At 49.7% G+C, this 27389-nt stretch overlaps 1 protein-coding gene across 3 annotated transcripts; it reads right to left on the bottom strand.

The window, feature by feature from the left end:
- Positions 1-768: 768 nt before the first annotated feature.
- Positions 769-26966, bottom strand: KIAA0040 (KIAA0040 ortholog). 3 transcript variants are annotated; one of them, XM_077332514.1, is made up of 2 exons: positions 26753-26966; positions 769-2371 (listed from the first exon to the last, which is right to left on the bottom strand). In XM_077332514.1, exon 2 carries the CDS (start codon positions 2210-2212, stop codon positions 1916-1918), a length of 297 nt encoding a protein of 98 aa, XP_077188629.1. In that variant the 5' UTR covers positions 2213-2371; positions 26753-26966; the 3' UTR covers positions 769-1915. The 3 variants fall into 3 exon arrangements, with proteins under 3 accessions (XP_077188629.1, XP_077188631.1, XP_077188630.1); XM_077332516.1 differs by lacking the exon at positions 26753-26966 and adding an exon at positions 20797-21031; XM_077332515.1 differs by lacking the exon at positions 26753-26966 and adding an exon at positions 14048-14304.
- Between the last annotated feature and the right edge of the window lie 423 nt (positions 26967-27389).

Genomic DNA, 27389 nt, shown 5'->3' with positions numbered 1-27389 from the left:
AGGTTTCTCTTATAATAAGCTCCCTCTTGCCCATGTGCACAGAAGGAGGGAGGCTGCCCGGCTTGCTCCGCCTCCCCTTCTCCGCTGCACTGCCTATTGTATTCAGGGGCCTTGCTCACGAGTAGAGCCTGGGGATCCCCCACGGTTACTGCTCCTCCCCAGAGTCCAGAGAGCAGGGAATGGCTGCTTTGGAAGGGGGGGGAGCTCTAGCCCTAATGGTCGCGAACCCTGTGAAAGGGTAGTTTGACCCCCAAAGGGGTCGCGACCCACAGGTTGAGAACCGCAGCCATAGGAGTATAGGGTGTACTTTGACTGAAAACCTGGAGACGGGTGGATTAGCCTGGGTTACAGATTTGTCTAGGTGAGTTAGAAGTGGTAGAAATCCCAATCTGCTAGGCATACTATTTTGCAAGTTTAATTGAGGAACAATGCTAGAACATCTGCTTGCCTTACAGAATGTCCCAGGTTCAGTCACCAGCATCTCTTCTTAAAAGGACCAGGTAGCAGGGCTAGAGTGACATCAAAGACCTCAGCCTGAGACGTGGCTAGACAGCTCCTGCTTGACAGCCAGTCAAAGTAGACAAGACTGACCTTGACAGATCAGCAGACTGACTCAATATAACGCGACTGCATGCGAATGCCTCGTTTCCATTTATATGCAAATCGGTCTTGCGATCGGTGAAATAACAGAAAGGTTCCCCCCCTTCCCTTCACCATCCAGTCAATAAACAGCTGAGGATGAGACACAAGAAACCATCCAGACTGAGCTCATTAAAATAAAAATTTATTCTTAAATAAAAATCCCCCTTCCCATATTTGCATAAACTGCGCAATAAAAAAAAAAAAAAAGCAATCCTGGATCGTAGACCGAAAAGCAAAGTGCAGGACAAACGCTGGTAAAACGAAGGAAGCCAACACACTGCGTGCACATAGAAGCTTAGACCTTGAATAAAACTTTGTTGGTCTTAAAAGTGCCATGGGAACCAAGCTTTGTTCTGCTGTGCTACATCCACATTGGCTACCCACTTGAACCTCGGTACTGGTAAAGAAACATTTAATTTATACGAGGTGACCAATTATGTATGGACCCTTATCTTCTGGCAGCTGGGGTGGTGGTGATGGTGGTGGGGAAGAGCCCTGGAGCACCCTGCCCTCTAACCACTAGGCGTCCTGCTCAATTCCCATCCTGCTGCTAAGAGTTCATCATGAATGGCCCACAGACCCCTGGCAGCCTCAAAGGGGTTTACAAAAGCTGAAGTCTCACTCTGGTGAATTCTGAGCTGCAGTTACAGAATACAGAAAGCCCCTGGAAATATACTACTGTGGGCAGGTGACCTCAGATGGTTGTGGTTGGGGGGGGTCTAGTAAGGAGACCCTTGCAGTTTAAACACAAGAACAGGTGGGTGTCTTGGGGTCAAGCCAAGGTATTTGCTTTGGCAAGGACCAGCTGCATTTATTCAGAAAGCCCACAAGGGGGCAGTAGCTCCAGTTTCTTGCAACTGGATCTCAGAATTATCCCATCTCTGAACCCGGGAGCTTCCATTCATCTGGGGTGGCTGTTAAAAAGACCTCTGCAAAGGTCTCCTGCTCATCAGTGTGAGATAAAATTTAGTGCACGGATGCATATGGCGGCACTGTGCTCTAACGTCTACATGCCTGCGCAGCAGTGATTTCGTTGTTTGCCAGCGTACGTAAAAGTCATCAGTGCAAGCCTGTTACATCTAGGCCTCTAAGCAGAAGAGCACAGGTGCCAGTCATAATGAGAAAACACGCCGTGTGGACAGAGTTTGTGCTCTGGTACTTTTCAGTGACAGTGTCTGCATATTTCCTTCCTTCCAAAGTCTTTTGGAGGGAGCCCACGTGGCATCTTCTCGTGGTCCCAAGGCCTTGTCACTCTTGGGGACCTCCTTCCACTCTACACCAGCAGGGATGGCCTCTTTTCCAGCAGGAGCAGTTTGGGCTGGGCTGAGATCCACAGATCTTCTTCTTTCTTCTTCCTCCTTTTCTTCCCGTGGGAAGAGCCGCCACTGCCACTGTCCTTTCGCCGCCGGCTGCCCCAGCAACAGTGGCAGCAGATGACGAGGCTGATGAGAAGGACCAGGGCGGGCAGGCTAATCAGAACTGCCAGGCAGACCGTGTTGTAGACGCCCTCCTGATGCCTGGTGCGGATGAACGCCCCGACGGAGAGGAAAAAGGAGCTGATCCGCTTCATGGGGGCTCTCGGTGGGGAAGGGCTGCCTTTGCGGAGGGCGCGGGTGTGGTGAACTGACAAGGCCCCTCCCCTTATCCTCTCTCTGCCTGCACTTTACGGCAGAAGATCTCCGTGGATGTGGTCAGTCTTCCAATAGGAAAAAAAGTCTCCCAACGGAACCTGCAGAGATACAAGATGGAACACCTGCTAAGCCAGCTTGTGAAAGGCAGGCATTTCATTGCGTAAGGCCAAGAGTTCTGCTTGCAGATGCCCCCGGTTAGCAAGATACGCAAAGGAAGGGCCTGCTTTGTTGAACTATCCCGTTCAGATTAGTAACGTGTCATGGGGCTTTGGTCCCTCGCTGGGTGCTTGCCTGGCTCTTCCTGCAGTACCAGGGCAGCTATTAGGGATGCCAGGCTCCCACCTGCCACCCACAGGAGAAATCTGGGCGAGGACAGACACAGCAGCATTTTTCTCTCTCCCTCCCCTATGAACCCAAATGAGAAGAGTAGAAGAGCTTTTTTTACACCCCGCTTTTCACTACCCAAAGGAGCCTCAATCGCCTTCTCTTCCTTTCCACACAACAGACATCCTATGAGACAAGTTAGGCTGAGAGAGCTCTGAGAGAACTGTGCCTGGCCCAAGGTCACCCATCTGGCTGCATGTGGAGGAGTGGGGAATCAAACCCAGTTCTCCAGATTAGAGGCTGCTGCTCTCAACCACCACACCATGCTGGCTCCCAGTTTACACCATCCTCCTCTCTTCCATTTGAAGTTCACGACAAACCTGTGAGGTAGGTTAGGCCAAGAGTGTATGACTGGCCCAAGATCACCCAAGGAGCTTCTGTGGAGATCCAAACCTAGTCGACCTGCTATACCACACCAGGTCTCTCACTTTGGGAGAAAAACCAGATGTGACATCCTAAGTCAGCAATCTAGGCATTGGCAAAACTCTATGGTTAAACTGCAGAGGGTTTTTTTTAAAGCAAGTCCTAGAGTGCCCTCCCTCCGACATCATGACTTCCCTTCAGGTTTTTGCCAGAAGTGATATCACATGCTGATGTGACACCCGTCTTCCTGCCCCATTTTCCCGCCATTTTTTCCTCCGCCAGTGGACAATTTTGTCGGTCTCAAAGGTGCCGCTGGACTCAACCTTTGTTTAAATGTGTAAAGTACTACTGCACGTGCATTCATTTAATTGAACATTCCCCCTTTTAAAAATACAAAATAAGTTTAAAAACTTGAATGGTTGAAGCCTGATTTGTGACGGTACTAGTCACATGCCAATTAGCACTGTGCATACTCTGCTTCTTCTGCTCAGACCCAGGGCTGGTTTCCCTCGAACTTGATCCGGAAGAGAAGACGGCCTTTAAACTAACCACAACAAGACCACGTTCAGAGCATTAAATGTTTATGTGGTGCTGAATGCCCCAGGTCAACGAGGGTCAATCTGTGCTCTGCAGCACAAAAACAGATGGCACAACCAGAAGGCAGGAGGAGAAACATCTTTGGCATTTGCACTCTGGGTGACCCATGCCTCGGGCTTTCCCACATTCTCGTTTTCCTGGTACGTTGTGCAATCCAAGCCTTTGTGCAACTTTGCTACTGCTCTGAATCCTTGGATAGGGGCTCAAGAAGGCTCAGCCTGTGGCCTTCTTGAAGCAGTGGTGAGGGGACATTAGACTTTGGCCTGATGAAATGACTACATACACACAAATCTGTCTGATGAGGAGTCGGACCGTGGATGCATCAAAGTCAGCACTGTTGGCTCAGACTGGAAAGAGTTCCCCAGTGTCTCAGGTAGAGGTTTAAGACATCACCTGCCATTGGATCCTTTTTTAAAGCTGGCCATGCCAGGGATTGAACCTGGGACCTTTTGCATGCCAAGCAGAGGCTCCACCACTGAGCTGCAGTTCTTCCTTAAAGAGACCACCATTACGTCCCTAGCAAGAGCAGGACTGCAGCTTTCAGCCCTCTACCAATCACAGGTTTAATTCTGCCCTTCATCCAAGGAGCTCACGGGTTGCCAGCTGTGGGTTGGGAAACACTTGGAGATGTGGGGGTGGAGCCTGGAGAGGGCGGAGTTTGGAAGGGGGCGGGATCCCATTGGTATATACTACGGAGACTCCCCGCCAAAGCCTCTGCTGGCCCGGAGGGGGGGGGGAGAGGGGGCTTCCTGGAGTGCCAGAAGCAAGCCTTGAGAGGCTTGCCTCTAGCGTGCTGGCCTTCTGTGTGCCAGGGCGGTCTGCACCTTGTGCAGCCGGCCTCTCCACCTGCACACCACCTCCTCCCTCAAACCACCCACTACCCCGCACCGCCACCCTCCCCAAATCACCCACTACCCCGCTAGCACCCACTGCATTGACAGCTGCAGCGGGCTTTTTGACTAGTGGTGGAATAAATTAATAACCAGACTGATGGGTAAAGACACAAATGGAAACCTGGAGCAATTGGGCACATCTGAACAATGACTCGGATCCTAAGGTGCTATTCTGCCAGTAAAGTGACACCTACTTTGGCAAAGAAGTGGTGGAGAATTTCTGCTGATTCCCCATTCTCAAGGCAGACTCCCCCCCCCCCCTCGTTAATCTCCTATTCTGCTGGGGGACCCCCAGAAGTAGGGACCCCCAGAAGTAGAGTTTTGGGAGTACATGGTGAGTTGCAGTGGTGACAAGGTGGGGAAGTCTTGCTCCATGGGTAGTGCTTAGGATCCCGCTAAAGTCAGAAAATTTAACAAACCAACTGGAAGAAGGGGATAGATTTGTCACCCTGGAGTCAAATGCTGGCATTCTGGAACTTCTAAATCCAGGGAGAAACTAGGATGAGATATATTTTTTGAAAAGCGGTTGCTAAAATTAACAATCATGCTTGGAAAAGCTGAAGGCAACAGCAAAAGAGGAAGACTCAACATGTGAAGGACTGATTCCATCAAGGAAGTCATGGCCCGCAGTTTGCAAGACCTGAGCAAGGCTGTTAACGCTTGGATGTTTTGGAGGTCATTCATTCATAGGGTGGTCAGAAGTGATTTGATGGGACTTAACACGCTTGACTGGAACAGTTCTAAGCTGTCGCCTGGCATTCAAGTGGGTTTCTTGACATCTGTCTCGCTCTACCTCCTCTGTAGCACCACGAGAGGTCTACTAAGTGCCGGCAAATAGTGGCTTTTATTACAAGAGACTTGCCTATAAGATTATTTTCTAAGGTGGCCTAAGAAAAGACAAGTGCCTGTTGTAGCACCAAGACAACCAGAAGGGGGCGACGATACAGTAAAGTTACCCTATCTCTTGGGAAAACATTTTGAGATTTTTGTTTTCCTTTCCACCTAGAAGAAATGGGAATGAGTCAGGGCTTCCCCAAGCTTCCAGTCCAATGAACAGTTAAAGCTTTGTTCAGTTTTACACCTTCTGGGTCCCATCTCAGTTCGGGGCGTCTGATATAAAATCAACCTGCACACACATGACACTGGGCACAAACCAGGAATACCATACCAGGAAAGACACTGTGATAGTAGACTCAGAAAGCTTTAAATATCTGTTGTGGGGGGAGGAAAGGCAGGCGATTGCAAGCCGCTCTGAGACTCCTTTGGTAGCAAAAAGCGGGGTACAAAACCCCACTCTTCTTTTTCTACCATTCCTGGATATGTTCAGTTGCCGGGATCAATGATGCATGATCAAAGAATCAAAAGTCTCCCATTCCACAAGAGTTCTTCTTGTTTTAAACAGGACACAGGATGCAAAATAAAAATCAACCCCCAGCTTCCAACAACAGCCCTCTCCTGTGAGAGAAAAAAAGAAGAGTTGGTTTTTACATGCTGCTTTTCATTGCCTGAAGGCTTACAATCCCCCTCCCTTCCTCTCCCCACAACAGACACCCTGTGAAGTGGGTGAGGCTGAGAGAGCTCTGACAGAATTGCTCTGTGAGAACAGCCCTATCAGGGCTGTGGTGAGCCCAAGGTCTCCGGAGCTGGCTGCAAGTGGAGGAGCGGGGAATCAAACCTGGCTTGCCAAATTGGAAGCTGCTATTCTTAATCACTATACCACGCTGGCTCTCAAAAGATTAAGCTTGTCCAACTGCCATTAAAGTGCAAATGGGTGAAAACAGAGGGATTCCCTAGATGTATTTATAACAATATACTTGCACCTCTGGAAGGAAATCAAGTGGCATTCCTAGGCAGAAATTCACCTGAGGTTCCATTATCTGTTTTACCTCTCTAACAAAGAAGACCAAAAATATGTCTCTACATCTATGTGAGGTTTTCGTGGGGCCAGAGAAGTTCAGGGAAGGTTTTGCTGCTTCTCATTTTCCCTGTCTTCTGGCCACAGTTCCCACAGACAGCCACAAAGAGCCCTCTGTTCATTACCTTTACCCCAGTGAAAGCTGGGAAATGTTTGGTACACGATCACCTAAAGCAGTGGTCCCCAACCTGCGGGCCGCGGCCCGGCGTCGGGCCGCAAAGGCCATGGCGCCGGGCCGCGGCTCCCTCTCCCCGCCCCCCCCCCCGCAGTAAAAAACATCCCAGGCCGCAAGCTTGCGGCCCGGGAAGCTTCTTACTGCGGGGAGGGCGGGGAGAGGGAATCAGGGCCGGGCCGCGCCCGCGCGGCCCGCGGGTGCAGCCCGATCCACGGGTGCGGCTCGCGGGCGCGGCCGGGCGCGGCTCGCGGGTGCGGCTCGCGGGCGTGGGCCGGGCGTGGCTCGCGGGTGCGGCCCGCGGGCGCGGCCCGATCCGCGGGCGCGGCCGGGCGCGGCTCGTGGGCGGGGCCCGCGCAGTCCCTGCGGGCGCGGCCCAATGCCCTGCTGGTCCCCAGCCTAATAAAGGTTGGGGACCACTGACCTAAGGGCAGAAGTACAAGTCCAGTGAAGGACCCATGCAACAGAACTGAAAGCTGTTTCCTGTAGGGATACCCTTCTTTAGGGAGGAATCCATACAGATCCCCTGCTCACTAGTTCCCTGTTGAAAATTCTCACCCCCAACCCCAGGAGTTGTCCCTACCTTGGTGGAGTTTCAAACAAGGTAATGGTAAAGGTAAAGGTATCCCCTGTGCAGGATGCAAAATAAAAATCAAACCCAGCTTCCAACAACAGCCCCCTCCTGTGACAGGAGAGGTGTATATCCCTTCATATACACCCCCTTCTCCCTGGGCCGTATGGGAGGGTGGTACAAAAATCTAAGAGAATGAATGAATGAATGAATGAATGAATGAATGAATGAATGAATGAATGAATGAATGAAGTGGGGGAAAGTGTCATAGAAGGAGGAGTCGGAAAAGCAGAGGGCCAGAGAAAGATTATGTACAAACATATGTGCTCCAGTTCAAATCTCTACTTTTCCAGTTATTTTCTGTAATAAAAATGTTGCTGTGTTACATACATTTGTGTGTAACATACAATTCTACCCCAAATGAGGGACACGATTACAAAAGGGGGGATAGTTAAAACACCCTCATAGTGTGACTTGAGAGAGATGTAGTCTGATATAGGGTTGTCAGCTCTGGATTGGGAAATACTTGGGGAATTTTTTTTGGGTCAGTCACAGTCAGAGCTCTCTCAGCCTCATCTACCTTACAGGGTATCTGTTGTTGGGAGAGGAAGGATAGCATTGTAAGCTGCTTTGGGGCTCCTTTGGGTGGTAAAAAGCAGGGTCCAAACAGCCAGCTTTTCTTCTCTTTCTCAGGGCTCTTGCTTCAAGTATTTTTAGCACAATCTGATTTAGATACTGAAAGTCACTCGTGCTGAGAGAAGGAAAAAAGCTTCAAACATCAGAGTGCAGCAAGATAAGGAGAAAGCCACAACAGGATGTAGCTCCCCTCGAGCACACGCTGTTTGGTAAGAAATAGATCTGCCCATCCCCATTTTGTACATAAGAGGGTGGATGTGTGAAAATGCCCCAGACATGTCAAATCTGGGCCTAATCATGAAACTTACCAGGATTAGGGCCAACCTACTTCAGTCCTCCCTAAACCAGCCCTGTGAGAGCCTAACTAGATGTCACAGATGGATCATGTTTGCCAGACTTGCAGCCACACTGGAGCTGCTTATGCCTCGTGGCAATGTCAATTAACCCGGCACACGTCCTGATTTGGGTGTGGGACTGCTGCACGGGTGAAGAAATACCTGCCTTTGGGAGCCAGCCTGGTGGCAGGCACTGATCTGGAGAGCCGGGTTTGATTTCCCACTCTTCCACATGCAGCCAGCTGGGTGACCTTGGGCAAGTCACAGTTCTCACAGAGCAGTTCTCTTAGAGCTCTCAGCCCCATCTGGGGAGAGTTTGTAAACTGCTTTGGGACTCCTTCAGGTAGTGAAAAGCAGGGTATTAAAAAACAGCCTCATTCCACCCCCCCACGCTGTTATTGGCAGCTGAAACAGTCAGGGGAGGAAGCATATACCAACTCCCCACAGAGAAAATAATGCTCCCCCCACCCCCAGGATGTTTCAGCCTCCAAACACAGCATAGGGGGGAAGGCAGGAATTCCTTCTTCTCCAATACCACAGTCCCAATTTGAATCTGGCCTTTTTGCATGTTTACTCACAGGTCATAGTTAGGCTCCGATTGAGTGATTATCATTCTAACTTTACAACTAGGGAATGGAAGCTGGGAGAGAAAGCCCTTGGCCATACTGAGGTGTGGACCAGAGTTCAAGTCCGGAGCACTACTCTATAATTTTGGGTAGGCAGCTTTTTGAGCCCCAGCCCCCCCCCCCCCCCAATTCCATCTGTGAAGATGCTGGAAGGCTAGCAAACAAAACGGAAGGATAAGAGCTGTCCACTTGGCCAAAAATGCTTGGCTCAGAAGCCCAGCCAAGATGGATCTTGGAAGCTGAGCAGTGTCAACCCTTGCTAGTATTTGGATGGGAGGCTCCAAGGGACACTAGGGGTGGATGGGGCAGAAGCAGGTTCATGGCAAACCACCTCCAAGTGTCTCTTGCCTGGCTGCCAGACAATCTGTGAATCTCCTGGCTATACTACACACATGCTGTATGTGCATAAATAAATACATAACCCCCAGCAGCACTGCCGGCATCTCACGGATTCACCTTGACCTCAGGTCGCCACTGGGCAGGTCCAGAAAGTAAGGAAGAGCATAAACGCATATCCCTTGCTTTCTCCCGCACCTCTGGGTCCAGCAGCGCTGTCACTGCCTCAATACCTTGGGCAGAGATTTGGCCCCAGGTTCCAACCAAAAGGGAATCGTGCAGCCCCATCGGCATGCTTGCCTCCCACAACCTAGCCTAGACAGACACCCACAACCGAGCACATGTTTAAGGAGGCTCTTGGGAGTCTTGCTTTCTTCACTTGCCAGCTCAAGAAGAGATGCTCTTCCCCGGTGCTGCGACTGCAAACAGTTCAATGTTACTCGAGGTCACTGAGAATTGTGGGAATATCTTAAGTGGACAAAGGAAGTCTCATCAATTCCTCTCCCCACCCCCAAATTTATCCAGCTGGGGCTCTTCCCTGAGGCACAGAGAGCATGTGATCTGCCCAAGGTTCCCTCAGGAAGTTTTAGGCTTAGCCAAGAACGGAACCTCATTCTCTCCTGTATTTTCTCCTTCGGCGCCCGAAACACAAGGGCCTCCTTCTCCTCTGACCTAAATTGCCTCTTCAGCTCATTCAGAAGCGCCAAAAAATGCCGGTCCTGACTTCATGTCCGTAAAGCTTCACCTTCCTGTCCCCAGGGGACAAATTTGGAGACTGTTATTTGGAAGGAAGATGCTGAAAAATTCCCATGGGAGCGTCATGATATTAGATTTTGCCTCCAGCTTGCTTTTTAGTTAATGTCTGACATTGACAGCACGTTTGGGGCAGAAGGGGACATCAGTTCATTATAATATCAACCTGCTGTATATGTTTCGTTGTGCTGGGCTCAAGCGAGGTGTGTCTTCCTGCTTCAGGTAAATGGTAAGGTCTGCCGTTTGGGTTACATTCTTGTCCACTTCTTCCCCATTCCCCCGAATTAGAAAACGCTCAACTTGCTCAATTCAGCCTCAGTTTGTCCACAAGGAACACACACACACATCCTCCACAGTACCCCCTCTTGATGCACGGAACTAAACCTACAAAATTTTCCAGAAAAAGAGATGATCAGAGAAATGCATGGGACAAAGTAAGATTCCCACAACTTACAGGGGGGAAACAGAACAACAGAAACTGAAAACCAAAGGATGTTTGCATATGCAATGCTAAAACACCCATCTGAGGCTCCCTTGGGTTTTGCGTCTCATGCATGACCTGTGTTAAGAGGTAGGAGATTTCAGAAGTGAAACTGAATTTATGCAGCGGCCAATGCAGGCTTTCCATTGGCTTAAAAGCAACGGTATGCCTCAGCTCCGAAAGCCTCCCATCCAGGCCTGAGTGCACCAAGCAAAAATGCTGCACACCTGCACCAACCACAAGGCTAGGGCCAGCAGATGCTCCATGATTACACCAGTGCAAACAAGCCTGACAGCTGTGCTCCAGTCCAGCCTGGCTTGACTAGCCCCCTTCTGCTGGGGTGGAGCAGGGCTCTTCCTATGCTGAGCTGAGCGGCCTGCACCATTCCACATACGCAACAACACTGGTCTATCCCTGAGCTCAAAAGCCTCTATATAGGGTTGCCAATCCCAGGTTGGGAAATTCCTGGGCATTTGGGGAACCTGGGGAGAGTGGGATTTAGGCAGGGGAGGGGATGACACCACAATGCTCATAGGCCAGTGTAATTGTTTGCTCTAGGGCAGGGGTAGTCAATCTGTGGTCCTCCAGATGTCCATGGACTACAATTCCCATGATACTGCGTTTGCTGGCAGGGGCTCATGGGAATTGTAGTCCATGGACATCTGGAGGAACACAGGTTGCCTACGCCTGCTCTAGGGGAACTGAGGTCTATCTCAGTTGGAATTCCAGGAGACGAATCCAGGTTACACCTGGAAGTAGGCAAACCAACCTCTATATAAAACCAGGATAACAGAAGTTGGAAGAGAGGCCAGGGAACATCTGCACTCAGTCAACACCACCTGTCTGAACTGTAAGCTCTAAGGAGCAAGTCCTGTCATCACTCTTGGCATGTAGAGTGTATAGCTGGTGGGGCCAAACTGTGGCTGCCCAGGGACTACAATTCCCAGGAGCCCCTGAGACTCATGGGAATTGTAGTCCATGGACAGCTGGTGAGCCACAGTCGGCCACCCCTGCTGGAACAGCCCCAGAAACCAACGTAGCTGGGGAAATCTCCCCTCTACTTAGGAGTCACAGAAATCCGGGTCAGGAAAGAGCAATTTCCATCAATTGGCTTCTGACCACAAAGGCCCTTTGTTGTTGAGAGGGAGTGGATTTGGGGGGGGGGGGGGCAGGGAGGGGAAATCACGCTCAGTGCAGTTTTGCTTATGGTTTAGCACTGGGTGTTGCCACAGGAAAAGGAGAAGGGAGGGCAACTGTCAGAGAGGTTCCTGTTTAGAACGACGCTTCATGGTGCAGCAGAGAAAACCCTGTTTTATGGGGCTTTAGACTTTTATTGTAAACCATCATGAGCCAGACTGGTTTCGTGAGTGGCGGTGGATAAATCCAAATATAAATAGACTAGTATCAAAGCCCATTTGAAAAATGGGCTTTGAAAGGGGGACAGGCAGGAGGGTGTGAGAAGGTGGCCACAGCTCCCTTTGGGCCACAAAGTGGGCTAAAGGGAGTGAAAAGCCCCCTGCCCCGCCAGTGGTGGCCAAGCTTTGTGGCCCCCAAGGAGGCTGCAAACACCTCCCCACCCCGGCTCCCTCCCAGCAGGAGTGTACCTGCGGGCCGCAAAGCCCTGTCGTTGCCTCTCTCCTCGTGGGCAACAATGGAGGCCACAGCCACAAGGCTTCCAGCAGGCAAGGAGGGAGGGGGGGAGCTGGAGGGGGAGGGCCAATCAGGGTGGACCTGGACAGACAGGGCCCCGGACAGTCTCCTCCCAGGAGGCTGTTTCCCAAATATAAGGGAGAGAGTGTTAAGGATAAAATAAAGATGTCGCTTTTCACGTTTTGATTCTGGCCAGGTGATAGGGATGAGTTAGAGTTGCCAACCCCCTGGAGATATCCCACTATTACAAAGCATCCTCAGACAACAGAGGTCATTTCCCTTGGAGAAAATGGCTGCTTTGTAGGGTGGACTCGATGACATCATATTCCTGCCAAGGCTGCTCCCCTCCCCAGACTCCCAAACTCCAACCACCGAATCTCTGGGGTGTTTGGTGTAGTCAGGAGATAATACAATTGTAGGATTGTCCAGCAGGCAAGAAATGTTCTAAAGTGGTTTGGCATTGCCTGCCTCCATGTCAAGATCCTGGATTTCCATGGAGGTCTCCCATTCAAATACTAACCAAGGTCAACCCCGCTTAGCTTCTGAAGTCTGACAAGATAGGGCTTGCCTGGGCTATCCGGATCTGGATACCCAGCTCTGACAAGCCTAGCATGCCTACCATCTATTTTCCTCCTGATGCATGCAGTCACCATTTTGTTTGAATGGAGTATTGAATGTAATTTCCTATGCACTGGCATGTGTGAATATGTCCCACCCCCCCCAAAAAAAATCTGAAGTTCTGTTTGTCTGAACATAGAAAATGTGCGTGTTGCCCCATTGTGCATGTTGCCCCAAAATGGCGACTGTGTGTTTCAGGAAGATCACATCAAATGTCAAAAAGTCTGCAGAGGATTCATATGACAGCTTAATTTCTCATACACCTTATTCCAGACCATTCTACCACATGCTGCGAGTGGGGAGGTAGGATTCCAGTTTTTAATGGCATGAGTTGGCATCCAGGCCCTCCTGCATTATGCACAAGTTTTTTGTTTCCATTCAGTTCTGAAATACTTTGGGAAACTATTTACGGCTGGCTTTTTTTTTTTTAGAATGTGAAAAATGATTCTGTTTCAAGTGTGTGAAAACACTGCTTTAGCAAAAACAAAACAAAGCAAAACAATAGACAAAGCTTTTGTAGAACTGCATTGTTGGTCATCCAAGATGAGAGATATTTAGCAGCTGGGAAGAAAGAATGTTTTCAGAGAGTTCACTTGAATTTGAAAGCACAATCACAGCTTGTGGAGGTGAACGCACCCACTCATATATTGCCTCTTGGTAAAGACAGCTTTGTATTACTCAAAAAAAAATTATACTTCTCTCTAACTGCATATTCTTCCCTTAGAAAGAATTCATTTCCTTCCATTTACAGAGCCGGCAATTGTTTCTGAAAATTACTGGGCTAATCACTAGCTCTTAGCCTCACCCACCTAACCTACCACACAAGGTTGTTGTAAGAATACAACAGAGGAGGGCAGAATGTTGTAACTTTTTTCAGTGCAAACATCTAAATTTTAAAAAACCCTATTATGCTCCTCTGCTGTTAATTGTGATCTGGCACGTGGAAATCTCACAGGTGACACTTTTCTCTTTTACAGCCATACTATGCCAAATTTCACTGACTGAATTTCTGTGTCTGGTACAAACAGAGGCAAATAAATCGAGGGAGGGGTACACTGTAGGAAATCTCAAACTTCTTAAGTTTACCTTACCATTTTAAACACGGATACAAATATTCTTAACTCCGTACCATGGTGGTGATTCACAACCAGCGTTTAAAAGTTTAATGTGCTTGTATATTCTGATTGGAATGTTAACACTTAGTTATTTCAACACACTGTCAAACACCCTCCCCCCTGCCCCAGTAGACGGAAGATCTTATTTATGTGAGGGAACGCTGCCAGTGGAATATGTGAGCTCAAGGAATGTTGATATTTTGGCAGCTAACCTTCTTCTTTCTTAAAACAGGTTTGCAAATACGATGAATCACAAATAGACTCATTCCACTCATTAACAAGAGATACTGGGCTTTGCCCTTCCTGGGAACACGATGTGAGGAACTCACTCTTAGCTGCCAGGCCGCTCACCATCTCTGATGTCTTCAGGTATCTCGAGGCAAAAAACAGCAGGGGATGGTGGAAGGCAAACTAGGGTACCTGTGAGGGAATTTGGGGATGATGATAGCGAAGGTTGTAGCTTGGTTGTAGCACCGACCTAATGTCAGAGAATTTCAATTTAGTGAACACACTACTTTTCTTTCTTGAATGAGGTTCTCTAGGCAGCTAACAGAGAAAAAAATCACAATACACAACAAAAACACACATTATAATAAAAATTTTAAATGGTATAAGCCAGTGGTCCGCAACCTTTTTAAGGCTGCGGACCGGCGGCGGTGGGGAGGGCAACTGCCCGGCCGTGCATGCCATGCATGCGCCATGCGTGGCTGCAAACGTGCATGCGTGGTAACTTCTGTACATGCATGCAACTGCCGCACATGCGCATTTGCAGCCAAGCATGGCACAAACGCGCATGCGCAGCCCTGCTTCCCTCTCCCCCCCACAAAGAGAAGCTTGCCGGGCCGCAAGCTAATCGGCCGCTTTTGCGGCTGATTTGCTTGTGGCCTAAAAAGTTTCTTACTGCGGGGCGGGGCGGGGAGAGGGAGCCGCGGCCCGATGCCAGGGCCTTCGCGGCCCGGCACCGGGCCATGGCCCGGTGGTTGGGGACCACCGGTATAAGCCAATTGATGATGAAGAAGAAGAGCTCTCTACTCTGAGTCTCAAACTTACCTTCCCTTTCTCTCCCCACAACAGAACTCTGTGAGATAGGTGAGGCTGAGAGAGCTCTGAAAGAACTGTGACTTGCCCAAGGTCGCCCAGCTGGCTGCATGTGGAGGAGAGGGGAATCAAATCCAGTTCTCCAGATTAGAGTCCACTGCCCATAATCACTGCACCAAACTGGCATAAACCAAGCTGACACAGGCATACCAAGAATGCTTAAGTGCCTCCATTCCTCTCACAAGGTGTGTTAAACCAAGTTTGGCATATCTGTAAGGAAGATGTAAGGTGACCTCCCCTCCTTGGCCAAGTAATTCCTCAGAGAGGAGGGGGTGGTAGCAAAGGCCCTGATGTGGGTCCCTGCCAATTTCAATCTTTATTACAGGCCTGGATTTAGGGAGATGAGGGACTTCAGTGGCGTATAATATTAAGGGATCCACATTCCAAAGCAGCCATTTTCTCCAGGGGGACTGATTTCTAAAGTCTGGAGATTCCTTGTAATTCTGTGAACTCTAAGCCACACAAGGAGGTTGGCGTGGGCCAAAAAGGAGAGTCGCACATGGGCAGGCAAACTAAAGCATACATCTAAGCCTGAAACAACCATCTAAACGCCGGGCTTCAGGCCTCCAGTTTTATATATCAAGTAGCAATTCCTGGAAGAGAATTTTCATCAACAGACACGGACGACTACATCTGTGGAAATTTGGGCAGGCATGTACTTGTGACTCCCTAGATCAATAGACCTTTTGTGACTTATATTTAACTCACCCTCCACACCCCCACAATTTAAAACCTCTATTCAGGCAACAACCTGATAGCAAAATCAGATGCCAGAATCTCAGCAGAGTCAAATGTACAGCTTTTAACTCCACTCATTGCCTGGCTAGAACACATAACATCATATAAAACAATAGGGAGGATAGTAGTGGATTATTTTCCTGGGAATACTCAAGGGGGAACAGGTTCTCTAGAAGAGTGGCGCGCAACCTTTTTTAGGCTGCGAACCGGTGGGGGGGAAGGGTGATCCTGCCGCCGTGCATGCGTGACAGCCCATGTGCAAACGCACATGCGCAGCAAGTCTGTGCATGCGCATTTGCTCAATGTGCGACAATTTCACGCACACGTGTGCCGTTGGCCGCACTTCCCTCTCCCCCCCCCTCCCGCAAAAAAAAGCTTGCCGGGCCACAAGCTAATCGGCTGCTTTGGCGGCCGATTTGCTTGCGGCCTAGGAAGTTTCTTACTGCGGGGGGGGGGGGAGGAAGGGAGCCATGGCCCGGTGGTTTGGGACCACTGCTCTAGAAGATAAGGGGATTCTGCCAAGTCACCCCTCTTTTTCTTGTTGTCCATGAGAACTTAAGACTGGTGAGATTTGGATCTCAGAACATGAGATCAGGGGGTAAGCTTCCTTGTCATATAAACAAATAACAAATATTGTTTTTAATTCTTTATGGCAGGGGTAGTTAACCTGTGGTCCTCCAGATGTTCATGGACTACAACTCCCATGAGCCCCTGTACGCAAACAATGGCAGGGGCTCATGGGAATTGTAGTCCATGGACATCTGGAGGACCACAGGTTGACTACCCCTGCTTTATGGTGTTTTATTGATCTGTTGTAAACTGCCCTGAGCCAGCTATGCCAGGAGGGGTGGTGAATAGATCCCATAAAAATAAATAAATAAATAAATAAATAAATAAATAAATAATATGTCCTCTTCTACTTTAGACTCCTCTGTATTAAGTAAAGAAACACAGACCTTTTCAGAGAAAGAGAGTCCCAGGCCAAAGTGTATGGATGAGAAGCATAGCTGTGTTCACACTAAACCTGGGCCACTCCCCTTCCCACCCCCTCCAGACTTATCATTGGCCACTGGGGGAGGGGTAGTGGTGGGTCAACATGACCATATATTGTCATGTCATCCAATAAATGTTTAACAAATTTTTAAAGTATGTTAAAATTAATTAACTCCCATCCCTTGGGGAAACCCCAGGACCGTCAAGAAACAGCAGGACAACCTTGCTCCAGCATAGAAGAGGAATCTTTGGAGGAGAGGCCAAGCTGCCCCCAAGCCCTCTCCAGTGCCTCCAGGAAAAGACCCCTTAGGTCCTTGCTGGCAGGTCCTTGCTGGAGACACCAGCAAGGACCTGCCAGTGGCCAGACCCACCAGTTTTCTTAAGCATGGTCTTCAAAAGGAGGAGCAGCAGGGTTCCTCTTCAAAAGGGGAGACCAACAGCAGTACCAGGCTGCAGCAGGCTTGGGACCTGGACATCAGGCCTATTGTGCAGGCAGGCAGGCAGGCAGGCAGGCTCTGAGGGAAGGTCCAGCGGCTACAGCTGGAGCAATCCAGTGGAAGAGAAGAGTTCATCACATTCAAAGAACTTAGAGGAGTGTCTACCTCTGCTTTGGACTGTATTGTCAACATTGCTAGCTAGGGGTATGGGAATTGGCATTTTTCATTTTAAAAGGTAAAGGTATCCCCTGTGCAAGCACCGAGTCATGTCTGACCCTTGGGGTGACGCCCTCCAGCGTTTTCATGGTAGACTCAATACGGGGTGGTTTGCCAGTGCCTTCCCCAGTCATTACCGTTTACCGCCCAGCAAGCTGGGTACTCATTTTACCGACCTCGGAAGGATGGAAGGCTGAGTCAACCTTGAGCCGGCTGCTGGGATTGAACTCCCAGCCTCATGGGCAAAGCTTTCAGACGGCTGCCTTACCACTCTGCGCCACAAGAGGCTCTTTTTTCATTTTAGCCACCAAAATATTATGGGCCGCTGCTTTTCTGTGGCGCTGCCATCTATCACAGTGGCGTACCCAGCAGATATACCATGACTCAAAGATACTGAGAGAAGAATGCAACGTATTAGAAATGGCATGTGGTTAAAGGCGGCCCATTCAACTCTGGGTCTACTCTTGGCACACTTGTTCAGGCAGTGAGGACCACCAAGGCTGTCTTGACTTCATTTTGGTCTCTGGCCTGGTTCACTCCTGAGTATTCATCTGCTGGAAGCGGCAAGCTCACGTAATATCTGAGCAACTGTGAGTCAAACAGAACAGGATGGGGGTGGGAGTAAAAAGTCGTGCTGCTTGGTGGGCTCAAAACCCCTAAATTTTTATATACAGTAAAATACACCAGCCAAATACCCAGACATGCATAGGGCACTTTATGAGGACACAACACTCCCACTGCCTGTTGGAATCAGACACACCAAACAGCAAGAGCCGAGACTCTTCTTGCCAGTCAGAAATTCCACATCTACGCTTTCTGCACGTCATTGTATCTACCTGCCAAAACCAACTGCGTTAGTGGAAGTTATAAAGCCTTCACATAAATTTAATAGGTATTTTTCCCCTTGTCTGTCTTTGCTTTTTAAATTTGACTTTGTGTTTCGTCGAGAAGGTCTCCCAAAACAAGTCACGGTTCAAAACCATAACAACATAAAATCCAAATATTGACGCAGTAGCAGGGGTTTGCTCGCGAGGAGAAGAGAATTCCTCCTCTTTGCTGCCCAGATGATATTCTTCCTCAGCCTTGCACAACTTGCGGGCCATTCTGGAATTCTGAAAACTTGCAACGTACACGATCACAAAATGGCCGCCATGAGGAGGCAACGCCAATGACAAAATGGCTGCCAGGGCTGTTGGGGCCGATCCAATCTGAGTGAGAATCAACATGCTGTAGTGGTTAGAATGTTGAACTAGGATCTAGGAGACCCAGGTTCAAATCCCCACTCTGAGTTGGAGGGTTTCTAGGTAACTTTGGGCCTGTCAAACTCTCAGCTTAACTCACTCCTTACAAGGATAAAAGTGGAGAAGAGAACAATGTACACTGCTTTGGATCCCCACTGGGAAGGGAAATCCAGGGGGCCGCAGCAAGGCAGCCCTGATTGTGCATGATGCTGCCGCCATCCCAGCCCTGGCCTGGCACAACACCCTGGAAGGCCCGTGGTAATGGAACGAGGAAAATTCCACGTTCCCTGGGATGCTGTGGGCACCAGTGGGGGCTAGGTCGGGCCAGAGCCATACATAATCAGCAGAGACGCCGCACGTCCCTGTCAGCTCCAGAAATTAAACCAAAACAAAAGAATTTTAAAAAGGGGGGGAGCGGTGTTCCATCCAAAATGCATTATTTCTACATAAAATTATTGACTCCTGTTCTAAACAATATTGTTTGGAAATGAGTGCTCCTTTTAAACATCGCAATGCCTCCTGGGCTCTTCTGAAACACAGCCTGTTCTAATAAGACGGAAGAAAGCCAGGATCAGATCTACGCTTTTGGGAACAGATGCTCTGATCACTGGGAAATGCATTGGCATACACCATAGTACCCACAGGCTCCAACGCTGGGTTAATTAGAAATGGAAAACACCTGATTAAAAGATGGTGCTTTCACCTAAACCAGAAGAACTTCATTTTAGTATAGAAATGCCAGCCTTCAGATGGTACCTGGGGATCCCCTGGAATTACACCTCCTCCCCAGGCTACAGAGATCAGTTCCCCTGGAGAAAATGGCTGCTTTGTAAGGTGGGCTCTGGGGCATTGTGCCTCCCTGAGGGCCCTCTCCTTCCTGCCTCCACCCTCAAATCTCCAGGAGTTTCCTGGCTTGGATCTGGCAACTCTTATTTTATTATTCTCCTGTACTCTCTCCTGCTACTGATGCTACTGCTGTATTTTCCCTCCCCTCAGCAGGAACAGGAGTGAGGTTTTTTTGCTCAACTTTAGTTTTTCAGACTGGAAACACACTTCTGAAAATCTATGAGCCAAGATTCCTCACCTGATCATTTGGAGGTAAGAACAGATTCTCTAAGGCAGGGGTAGTCCACCTGTGGTCCTCCAGATGTCCATGGACTACAATTCCCAGGAGCCCCTGCCAGCAAATGGACATCTGGAGGACCACAGGTGGACTACCCCTGCTCTAAGGCATGTGGTTTCAAATGATGGCGCACAGAAGCATCGTGATCCCCCTGTGGGAAGAGGCTCCCCAAAAGGTGCCTTACTCACAACTACCAACCTTTCCCATGTGCTGTGTAGCCACAGGTGAGTTTTCCAATGTGCTTCATAAGGAAATGGCATGCCCAAGCCATGACACTACAGGGTGCATGCTAAAGAATGCTCCAGAGGCCACTGCAATGCAAATGGGTTTTGCCATACAGGAGATAAGCCAGCATGGTCATTATTATCCTCCTAGCTCATTCCCTTGTGGACCATGACACAGGCAAAGGGCTCCTTTCCCAGGAGGAACGGTGGTTTGGGCACACAGCTCCCTTTATGCAACACAACAGTTCATTCCCATTTGCTTGTGTTCACACACTGGTGTGAACAGTTAAGGTGCAGAGGGGGAAAGGTTGTAGCAGAAGCTATGCCAGAGATTCCCAATCAGGGACTGGGGAATCCTGAGGTTATGCAAGAGCTCCCCAGGGTTTTCCCAACCTTTCCCATAAGTTCAGAAGGCCGCTGACATCACTAGACGTCACTGGAGCCCACTTCCCTTGTTGCTCAACAGGACCACTCTCTTTCTCCATAATGGAAACGGTAAATGATAACATTTGATTGGCTGGCTCCCACATGTAGCTTCTATGCCCAGTTCTCTGAAGGGGCATGTCACCACACCTGGGGTTCCTCAAAGCCTGAAAAATATTTCAGGGGTTCCTCCATGGCCAAAAGGCTGAAAAAGCCAGAACTATGCTGACATTGACACTATGGAACGGAGAGCACCTGAGATCTCAAGAGGAAGTGGATGGCCTGCATCACTTTGTATTTCTGTATTCTTAGGGTAGAGCCTCTTGTGGCGCAGAGTGGTAAGGCAGCAGAAATGCTGTCTGAAAGCTCTGCCCATGAGGCTGGGAGTTCAATCCCAGCAGCCGGCTCAGGGTTGACTCAGCCTTCCATCCTTCCAAGGTCAGTAAAATGAGTACCCAGCTTGCTGGGGGGTAAACGGTAATGACTGGGGAAGGCACTGGCAAACCACCCCGTATTGAGTCTGCCATGAAAACGCTGGAGGGCGTCACCCCAAGGGTCAGGCATGACTCGGTACTTGCACTTTACCTTTATTCTTAGGGTACGGTCAGGAGGACCCAGTTTCTTGCTGTCTTCTGGATTAATTTCAGTGCCTCTGCCATCCATCCCTCTCCATTTTTCCTTCCTTTCACAAAAATTACAAAACAAACCCAAACAAACTCGAAACACTAAAACCTCATGATCTTTCCCAAATCAAACTGATGTCTATAGGTATTCTAATCGCAGGACAGGAGTTTCCTTCATCAAAGAATATCCATAGCTCATCATTCCTCAAACGGGAGTTAGAGTATGATTACGTGCCAACTTAGGGTTTTTGACAGAAGTAGCTTACCACTGCCTACCTCTACATAGTGGCCCTGAAATTCCTTGGTGTTCTCCCACCCAAATACTAGCCAGAGCTGGCACTGCTTAGCTTCTAAGATCTGACAACTCATTTTTAAGAAAGACCTGCCATACAAAATTTCAATAATTCTCTTTAAAGATTCCAGGAAGACCTAAGGCAGTGGTTCTCAACCTGGGGGTCAGGACCCCTTTGGGGGTTGAACGACCCTTTCACAGGAGTCGCAGCAGGGCAAGCAGCTTGGCCGAGGGTGGCACCATCTACACAACAGCCTTGCGGGGTGGATCGAGATTGAGCGTTTGTCTGCCTGGAGCAGCGGAAAAGAGAGAGATTGGCATGGTGGGACAAGAGGCAGAACTAAACTGAGAAACCCCGGGAAAAAAGCCAATTTATATACAATCATGAACAATGGATCTTCATGCCATTGGTCAGTTTCGATTTAATTTCTGTGAAAGAACACTTGCATCATTTCATGGTTGGGGGTCATCACATGAGGAACTGTATTAAAGGGTCACGGCATTAGGAAGGTTGAGAACCACTGACCTAAGGAGACAATCTCATGTGTCTGATTTATGAAACCACTGGTGTCTTCACACATAGGGTTCGGTTCATGTGGAGTTTAGCAGGGACGAAGGATTTAATACGATGCACTGCAGGCAAAGCTGCTCGCTGGGGGAGTCTCAAGTAGCCTCACTCTCTTGTCCAAGTCATGCCAGCAAGATTTGTATCTTAGCTAGCTGGACATGCTTGATGGAGCTTGATACACTCCTTCATCACATCAAAGGATCCAAAGTCTGCAGCTGCAGTGCATCCATCTTGCCTGACCCTGTGGCTTGCTGAGCCCCTACTGGGACTCCTACATTCAGAGTTAGCAGCTGCAGTTTCCTCTAAGCCATTCTGGCTGGCCTGAACCTTGCTTGAGAGTGTAGTGGTTAAGAGTGGCAAGCTCTATTCTGGGGAACTTGGTTTGCTTTCCCACTTCTCCATATGCAATCAGCTGGGTGGCCTTGGGCCAGTCACAGTTCTCTTAGAGCAGTTCTTGCAGAGCAGTTCTGTTAGAGCTCTCTCAGCCCCACCTACATCATGGGGCATCTGTGGTGGGGAGAGGAAGGGAAAGGTGTTTGTAAGTTACTTTGGAACTCCTTTGGGGAGTGAAAAGTGGGGTATAAAAAAATCAACTCTTCTTTCTCCAGCTTAAAGACTTCTTTCCTCAAGTGAAGATAGAGGCTTATAGGATTGTACATGGGATGGGGAAAATGGACACTTTTTCTTCCCTCCCCACAGAATTCTTGGACTCAAGGGCAGCAAAGAAACCAATGGGCACAGATTCAGGCCATACAAAAGGAAATATTCTTGACTTGATGAGGGATTAAATTGTGCCATTCATTGGAAGACCTTTTTTGCACCGGGAATTTGTCCCAACTCAAATTCCCAATTTGAGAAAACACTGTGGCCAGGCCATGGCCATCCCAGGCCTGGTCTGACTCAGGCCCTTGTTTGCCCCAGGGCAAGGGAATGCAGATATATCTGTGTTCCCTTTTTCGTCTTGGGCACTGATGGGGCCCATGTTGGGCCCGGGCCATGGGGAAGGGAAGAGTTGGGCCGTCGTGCCCTGGCTTCTCCACACCCGTGGCCATAACTACAGTATCCTGGAAGGGACAAGAAATACCCCTGGGCCTTTCCAATCATTTTATTTTTAAGAATGGGGTACTGAGTTGTAAAACCCGTTCTTAAAACTCAAAATGGACCCCAGCTGCCTCCGGGGAGGACTGGGTCCATCAGATAAAATGCTCCCCGTCTGGACCGAGGAAAAGGTGGGGAACTTGCCCCGGCTGAAACAACCAGCGGCAGCCTTGTATGGTGCCGCTGGCGTAGAATAGGCCAGAGTGGATGTGGTGATGGTCATAAGCACAGATGGCTATAAGAGAGGATGTAACAAACTCATGGCCAGATGCATCCATCAGGAGCTACAAGCTACAGTGACTAAAGAGAGCCTCCCTATTCAGAAGCAGTAAAGGTCAAGGAAGGCCTTGGCCTTTACATCCTGTTTGCTGGCCCTCCAAGGCAACTAGTTAGCCACTGTGTGAAATATTAGATGCTAGATTAGATGGACCACCGGTCTGATTCAGCAGGGCTCTTTGTATGTTTTTGTGAGCTGAATTGTTGCTCACCGACCACCCTATTCTGAATCCATCAGCAGTGAGCCTTAAGTGCCCTAAGAAAACACAGGAGGGGCAAGGGAGAATCGAGAAATCGTTGAAGAGATTAATACAGTAGGCAAGAAATCCTGCGAAGCCAGGGGCAGGTGTAAGGTTGCACCTTTTTAAGGGCAAATGTAAGGCATGAGTAGGTTGCACATAAAAAAAAGGAACTTTATTCAGTAAGCTCTGGCTTGCCCTGAGATGGGTGGGCCAGGTTATCCTAATGTCACCAGATCTTGGAAACTAAGCAGGATCCATCCTGGTTAATACATGGATGTGAGTGAAATCCAGGGTTGCTACACAGAGGTAGACACTGGCAAGCCTCCTCTGTCTGTCTCTTACCTCGAAAACCCACACAGGGTAAACCAGCTGTGACTTGATCACTTTCCACTATCCCACTACCTCTCTCCTCCTGTGCTTCTAACCACAGCAGAAAACACAGATGTACGGCAGGTGGAGAAAAGTTTGGGGGCATCTTCACCTGATAAGCATCCATGTGCATCTTGGCCACACAAAGGAAGCCTTGTGACTTGGGACTCGGAGAACTCACATTAACAGCTGGGATCTAAACAACCCTAATCTCTGAAAAAAGTTTGGACTTTTCTTTCACAAAGAACTTTTGGCAGGCTTTGATTCCTCCATTTTCCAGGCGAGCTCTTTGTTCTGACCTATGTTCCCATCTCCCAGGGAAAAGTGACAATTTTCATAAACAAACGATGAATCTCGAATGAGATCTTGGCTGCTCAAAGCGTCAAGGCTATTTGCTCCTCCCTCTCTTCTGGGGGATGCTCCTCCTGGGGAGGAAACCTGGGGTTTGTCAGAAGGGTAACCAAAGTTCCTCCTTCCAAAAAGCAGCAGCTAATTGTCAACAGGGACTGTACAGTGTCTAAAGCAGGGTTAGTCAACGTGTGGTCCTCCAGATGTTCATGGAGTACAATTCCCATGAGCCCCTGCCAGCGTTTGCTGGCAGGGGCTCATGGGAATTGTAGTCCATGAACATCTGGAGGACCACACATTGACTACCCCTGGTCTAAAGGGCTAGCAACCATGTCCCCATTCAGCAGCCTATGAGACTCATCACCTCTTTTTCCCACAAGGAACGATGACAGAGGCTTTCTGGAGTAACCCTGTCCCGGGTAGCCCAGGCTAGCCTTCAGCTCTCGGGAGTTACCTGGGTCAGCCCTGGTGAGTAACCTGATGGGAGACTATCAAGGAAGTCCAAGGATGTGATGCGGAGGAAGGCAATGGCAAGCCACCTCAGCTGCAACTTGAAGGCAATTTCCTCCATCACCGCCCAATGCTAGAATTCCCTTTTTTCTTAGGCTGAATGTCAATGTAATGTTGGGAAGGCAAAAGAGTTTGCACCTTGCTTTTGCAGAGCCTCTACAGGTCACCTCAACTGTGCTCTTATTGTGACAAAGAAGTGACAAGCTGGGTTACTCCTTTTTATTTCAATGTCATGCTTTTGGGTGAAGGAGGGTGTTGAAATGAAATCAATGACTTTTGGACGAAAGGCGCTTTTGTCTAAGTCAGCCTTCCTCAACTTTGTTATCCTGAAATGTTCTTCAGGATTTGAGAATCCCCTGAAGTGGCGCGATTGCGCAGAATATGACTGACAAGCATAGCTGTGGGTACACGCCCACCCAGAGCCCCTCCCCTTCCCACCACCTCCAGGCGGCCATTTTGGGAGAGGGTGGCAGGTTGACATGACCGTATATGGTCATATCACCCGATAAGTGTTTAACGGAATTTTAAAACTCCACATGGGAGTTTGGACATCGACTATGCCGCCATCGACTGTAAAGGGGTTTTTGTATGTTTTATATTTTGTGAATTTTTATTGATATCTATATTTTGTAAACCGCCACGAGACTGCTGGGCCGAGAGTGGCGGTCTATAAGTCAAATAAATAACATAAAAAATAAAAAATAAATAAAAATACAAAAAATAATTAATTTTCACCTATTTGGGAAACCCTTCCAGGGACATCACAAAACCCTGTTCTAAGTACAGAAAAGATGGAATGGGATTGTTAATCCATCTTCCCACCTAGCCAGCAACTAATTTACACTGCAATCCTAAAGTGGCCTTCTCAGAATCCTACTCAGGTCTACTTAATGGGGCTTTCTCCCAGGAAAATGTTCCTATTGTTCACACTTTTAGGAGCCCCACAAAAGTAGAGGCAGACTGGCCTTCCTGCTTTCCACACCATAAGCACTGAAATGTCCTGTAAGTCAGGGGTAGTCAACCTGTGGTCCTCCAGATGTCCATGGACTACAATTCCCATGAGCCCCTCCCAGCATTTGCTGGGAGGGGCTCATGGGAATTGTAGTCAATTAACATCTGGAGGACCACAGGTTGACTACCCCTGCTGTAAGTGGCACAAGTGACTGCCACCTGGATCTCCAAATCTAAGGAAAGCTTTGAAAAGGACTTCCCTGCATCCAAGTCAAAACAAGTTTTGGTCAATAGTACTGTGCATTCCCCCCTTAAAGTCTCACACAAGCCAAACTGCCACTTCCCACACAGGGAAAATCCACTTTCCTTTTTTTCAAACCCACTTTTCACTACTCATCTCCAAGATGCTACAAGTCTCCCAAGATCAACAGAGAATGCCTTGTCTCCAGTCCCCGGGCAAAAGAGTCAGTCACTGTAGAGGCTGGCACTGCCAGACTGGGCTGCCATGGTCTCACCACTCTGTAACTGGTATCCTCTGGGGACAGAACAGAAGCAGTCTTCTCTTCTGGTGCTAGCCACCAAATCTTGCCCCAGTCAGTTTGAAGGAAAAGCTGCCCACCACAATGGTGCAACCTGGGGACTTCCCAAGCGGCATACAAAAGCCTGTGAGAAGAGCCCATCAAGGGTCGCAACAGGATTCTGTGTCCAGCAGTGGCCAGTGGGAAGTCCGGACAGGGCTGGAAGACAGGCTTGCTCTCCCCACCACTAAGGCACTGAGGGCGCGGAGGTTCCTTACGCAGGGGTAGTCAACCTGTGGTCCTCCAGATGTCCATGGACTACAATTCCCATGAGCCCCTGCCAGCAGCCGCTGGCAAGGGCTCATGGGAATTGTAGTCCATGGACATCTGGAGGACCACAGGTTGACTACCCCTGCCTTACTGCACCCAAACCGATACCCCCCCTTCATTGGTCGACTCCCTTCCAGGGCCACGGTCACGACTTCTTGCAGCAGGGAGTTCCGCCGGTGAATCTCCGTTCCTTGGAAAAGGCCATCCCCTGCCCGTCCCGAGTCCGCCGCCAGGGCCAAGGAGGGAGCCCCAGACGAAGCGGCACCCGCAGGCGCTCGGCTCGGACACCCGCGGGCGCCGGTTCCCCGTCGTGCCGGAGACGCGCGTGTGCGCTCCCGAGGGCGAGGCAAGCGGCAGGCAAAAGCGAAACGAAGGAGCCGCCGCCCGTCTGCGGAGGGAAGGGAAGGCAAACTCACCGTCTCTCCGCCGCCTCGCCTCGCCGCGCCTCCACGGAGCGGAGAAGTTGCCCAAAGTCTGCAGGGAGGGAGGGAAAGAAGAAGCGCGGCCCGGACGGCTGCACCAGCGGCTTCCTCCTTCCCGCCGCCCTTTCCACGCCCCCCGGCCGCACCTGGGCGGGATCGGGGCTTCGGGGCTGAGCGCTCGCCTCCCTCCAGCACTGGCCGCTTGGCCGGCCCCGGAATCTGTGCCCATACAGCCGGGCGCCTGGCCGAGCGTGGCGCGCAAGGGAGCGTCCTGGCCATCCCGCGGGGAGCCCCCATCATCGGGGGGGGCGCGCGCTGAACTCAGGCCCTCCAACTTGGCCGGGGAGGGGGAGAAAAAAAGATGACCCCTCCTGGCCCCCGTCTCTTACTTAGATTAGACGAAGGTGGAGGACACAGGATGGCATTTTGGAAGCTTCCAGTATGCATTTCGGAAGCCTGTTGGGTGCTGACTCTTCCGCACAGGTCGGATAAGGCACTTTCGGTGGGCTTTTGCAGCTGGGTTTTCCTGCGCAGAACCGGAAAATCTACCTCTGAAGTGCATTGAAAGCGCACTTTCCAGTGTGTGCAGAGTAGGTGGTTATTTCCCCCAGCCCGTGCATAGAATTGCAGT

The sequence above is a fragment of the Paroedura picta genome, chromosome 4, assembly GCF_049243985.1.
Source record: "Paroedura picta isolate Pp20150507F chromosome 4, Ppicta_v3.0, whole genome shotgun sequence".
NCBI classification, from domain to species: Eukaryota; Metazoa; Chordata; class Lepidosauria; order Squamata; family Gekkonidae; genus Paroedura; species Paroedura picta.
This window is presented reverse-complemented; position numbering and strand designations above follow the sequence as displayed.

What these genes read in the sequence shown, in the direction of transcription:
- KIAA0040 (XM_077332514.1), bottom strand. Translation starts at nt 2,212, where the DNA reads ATGAAGCGGATCAGCTCCTTTTTCCTCTCCGTCGGGGCGTTCATCCGC.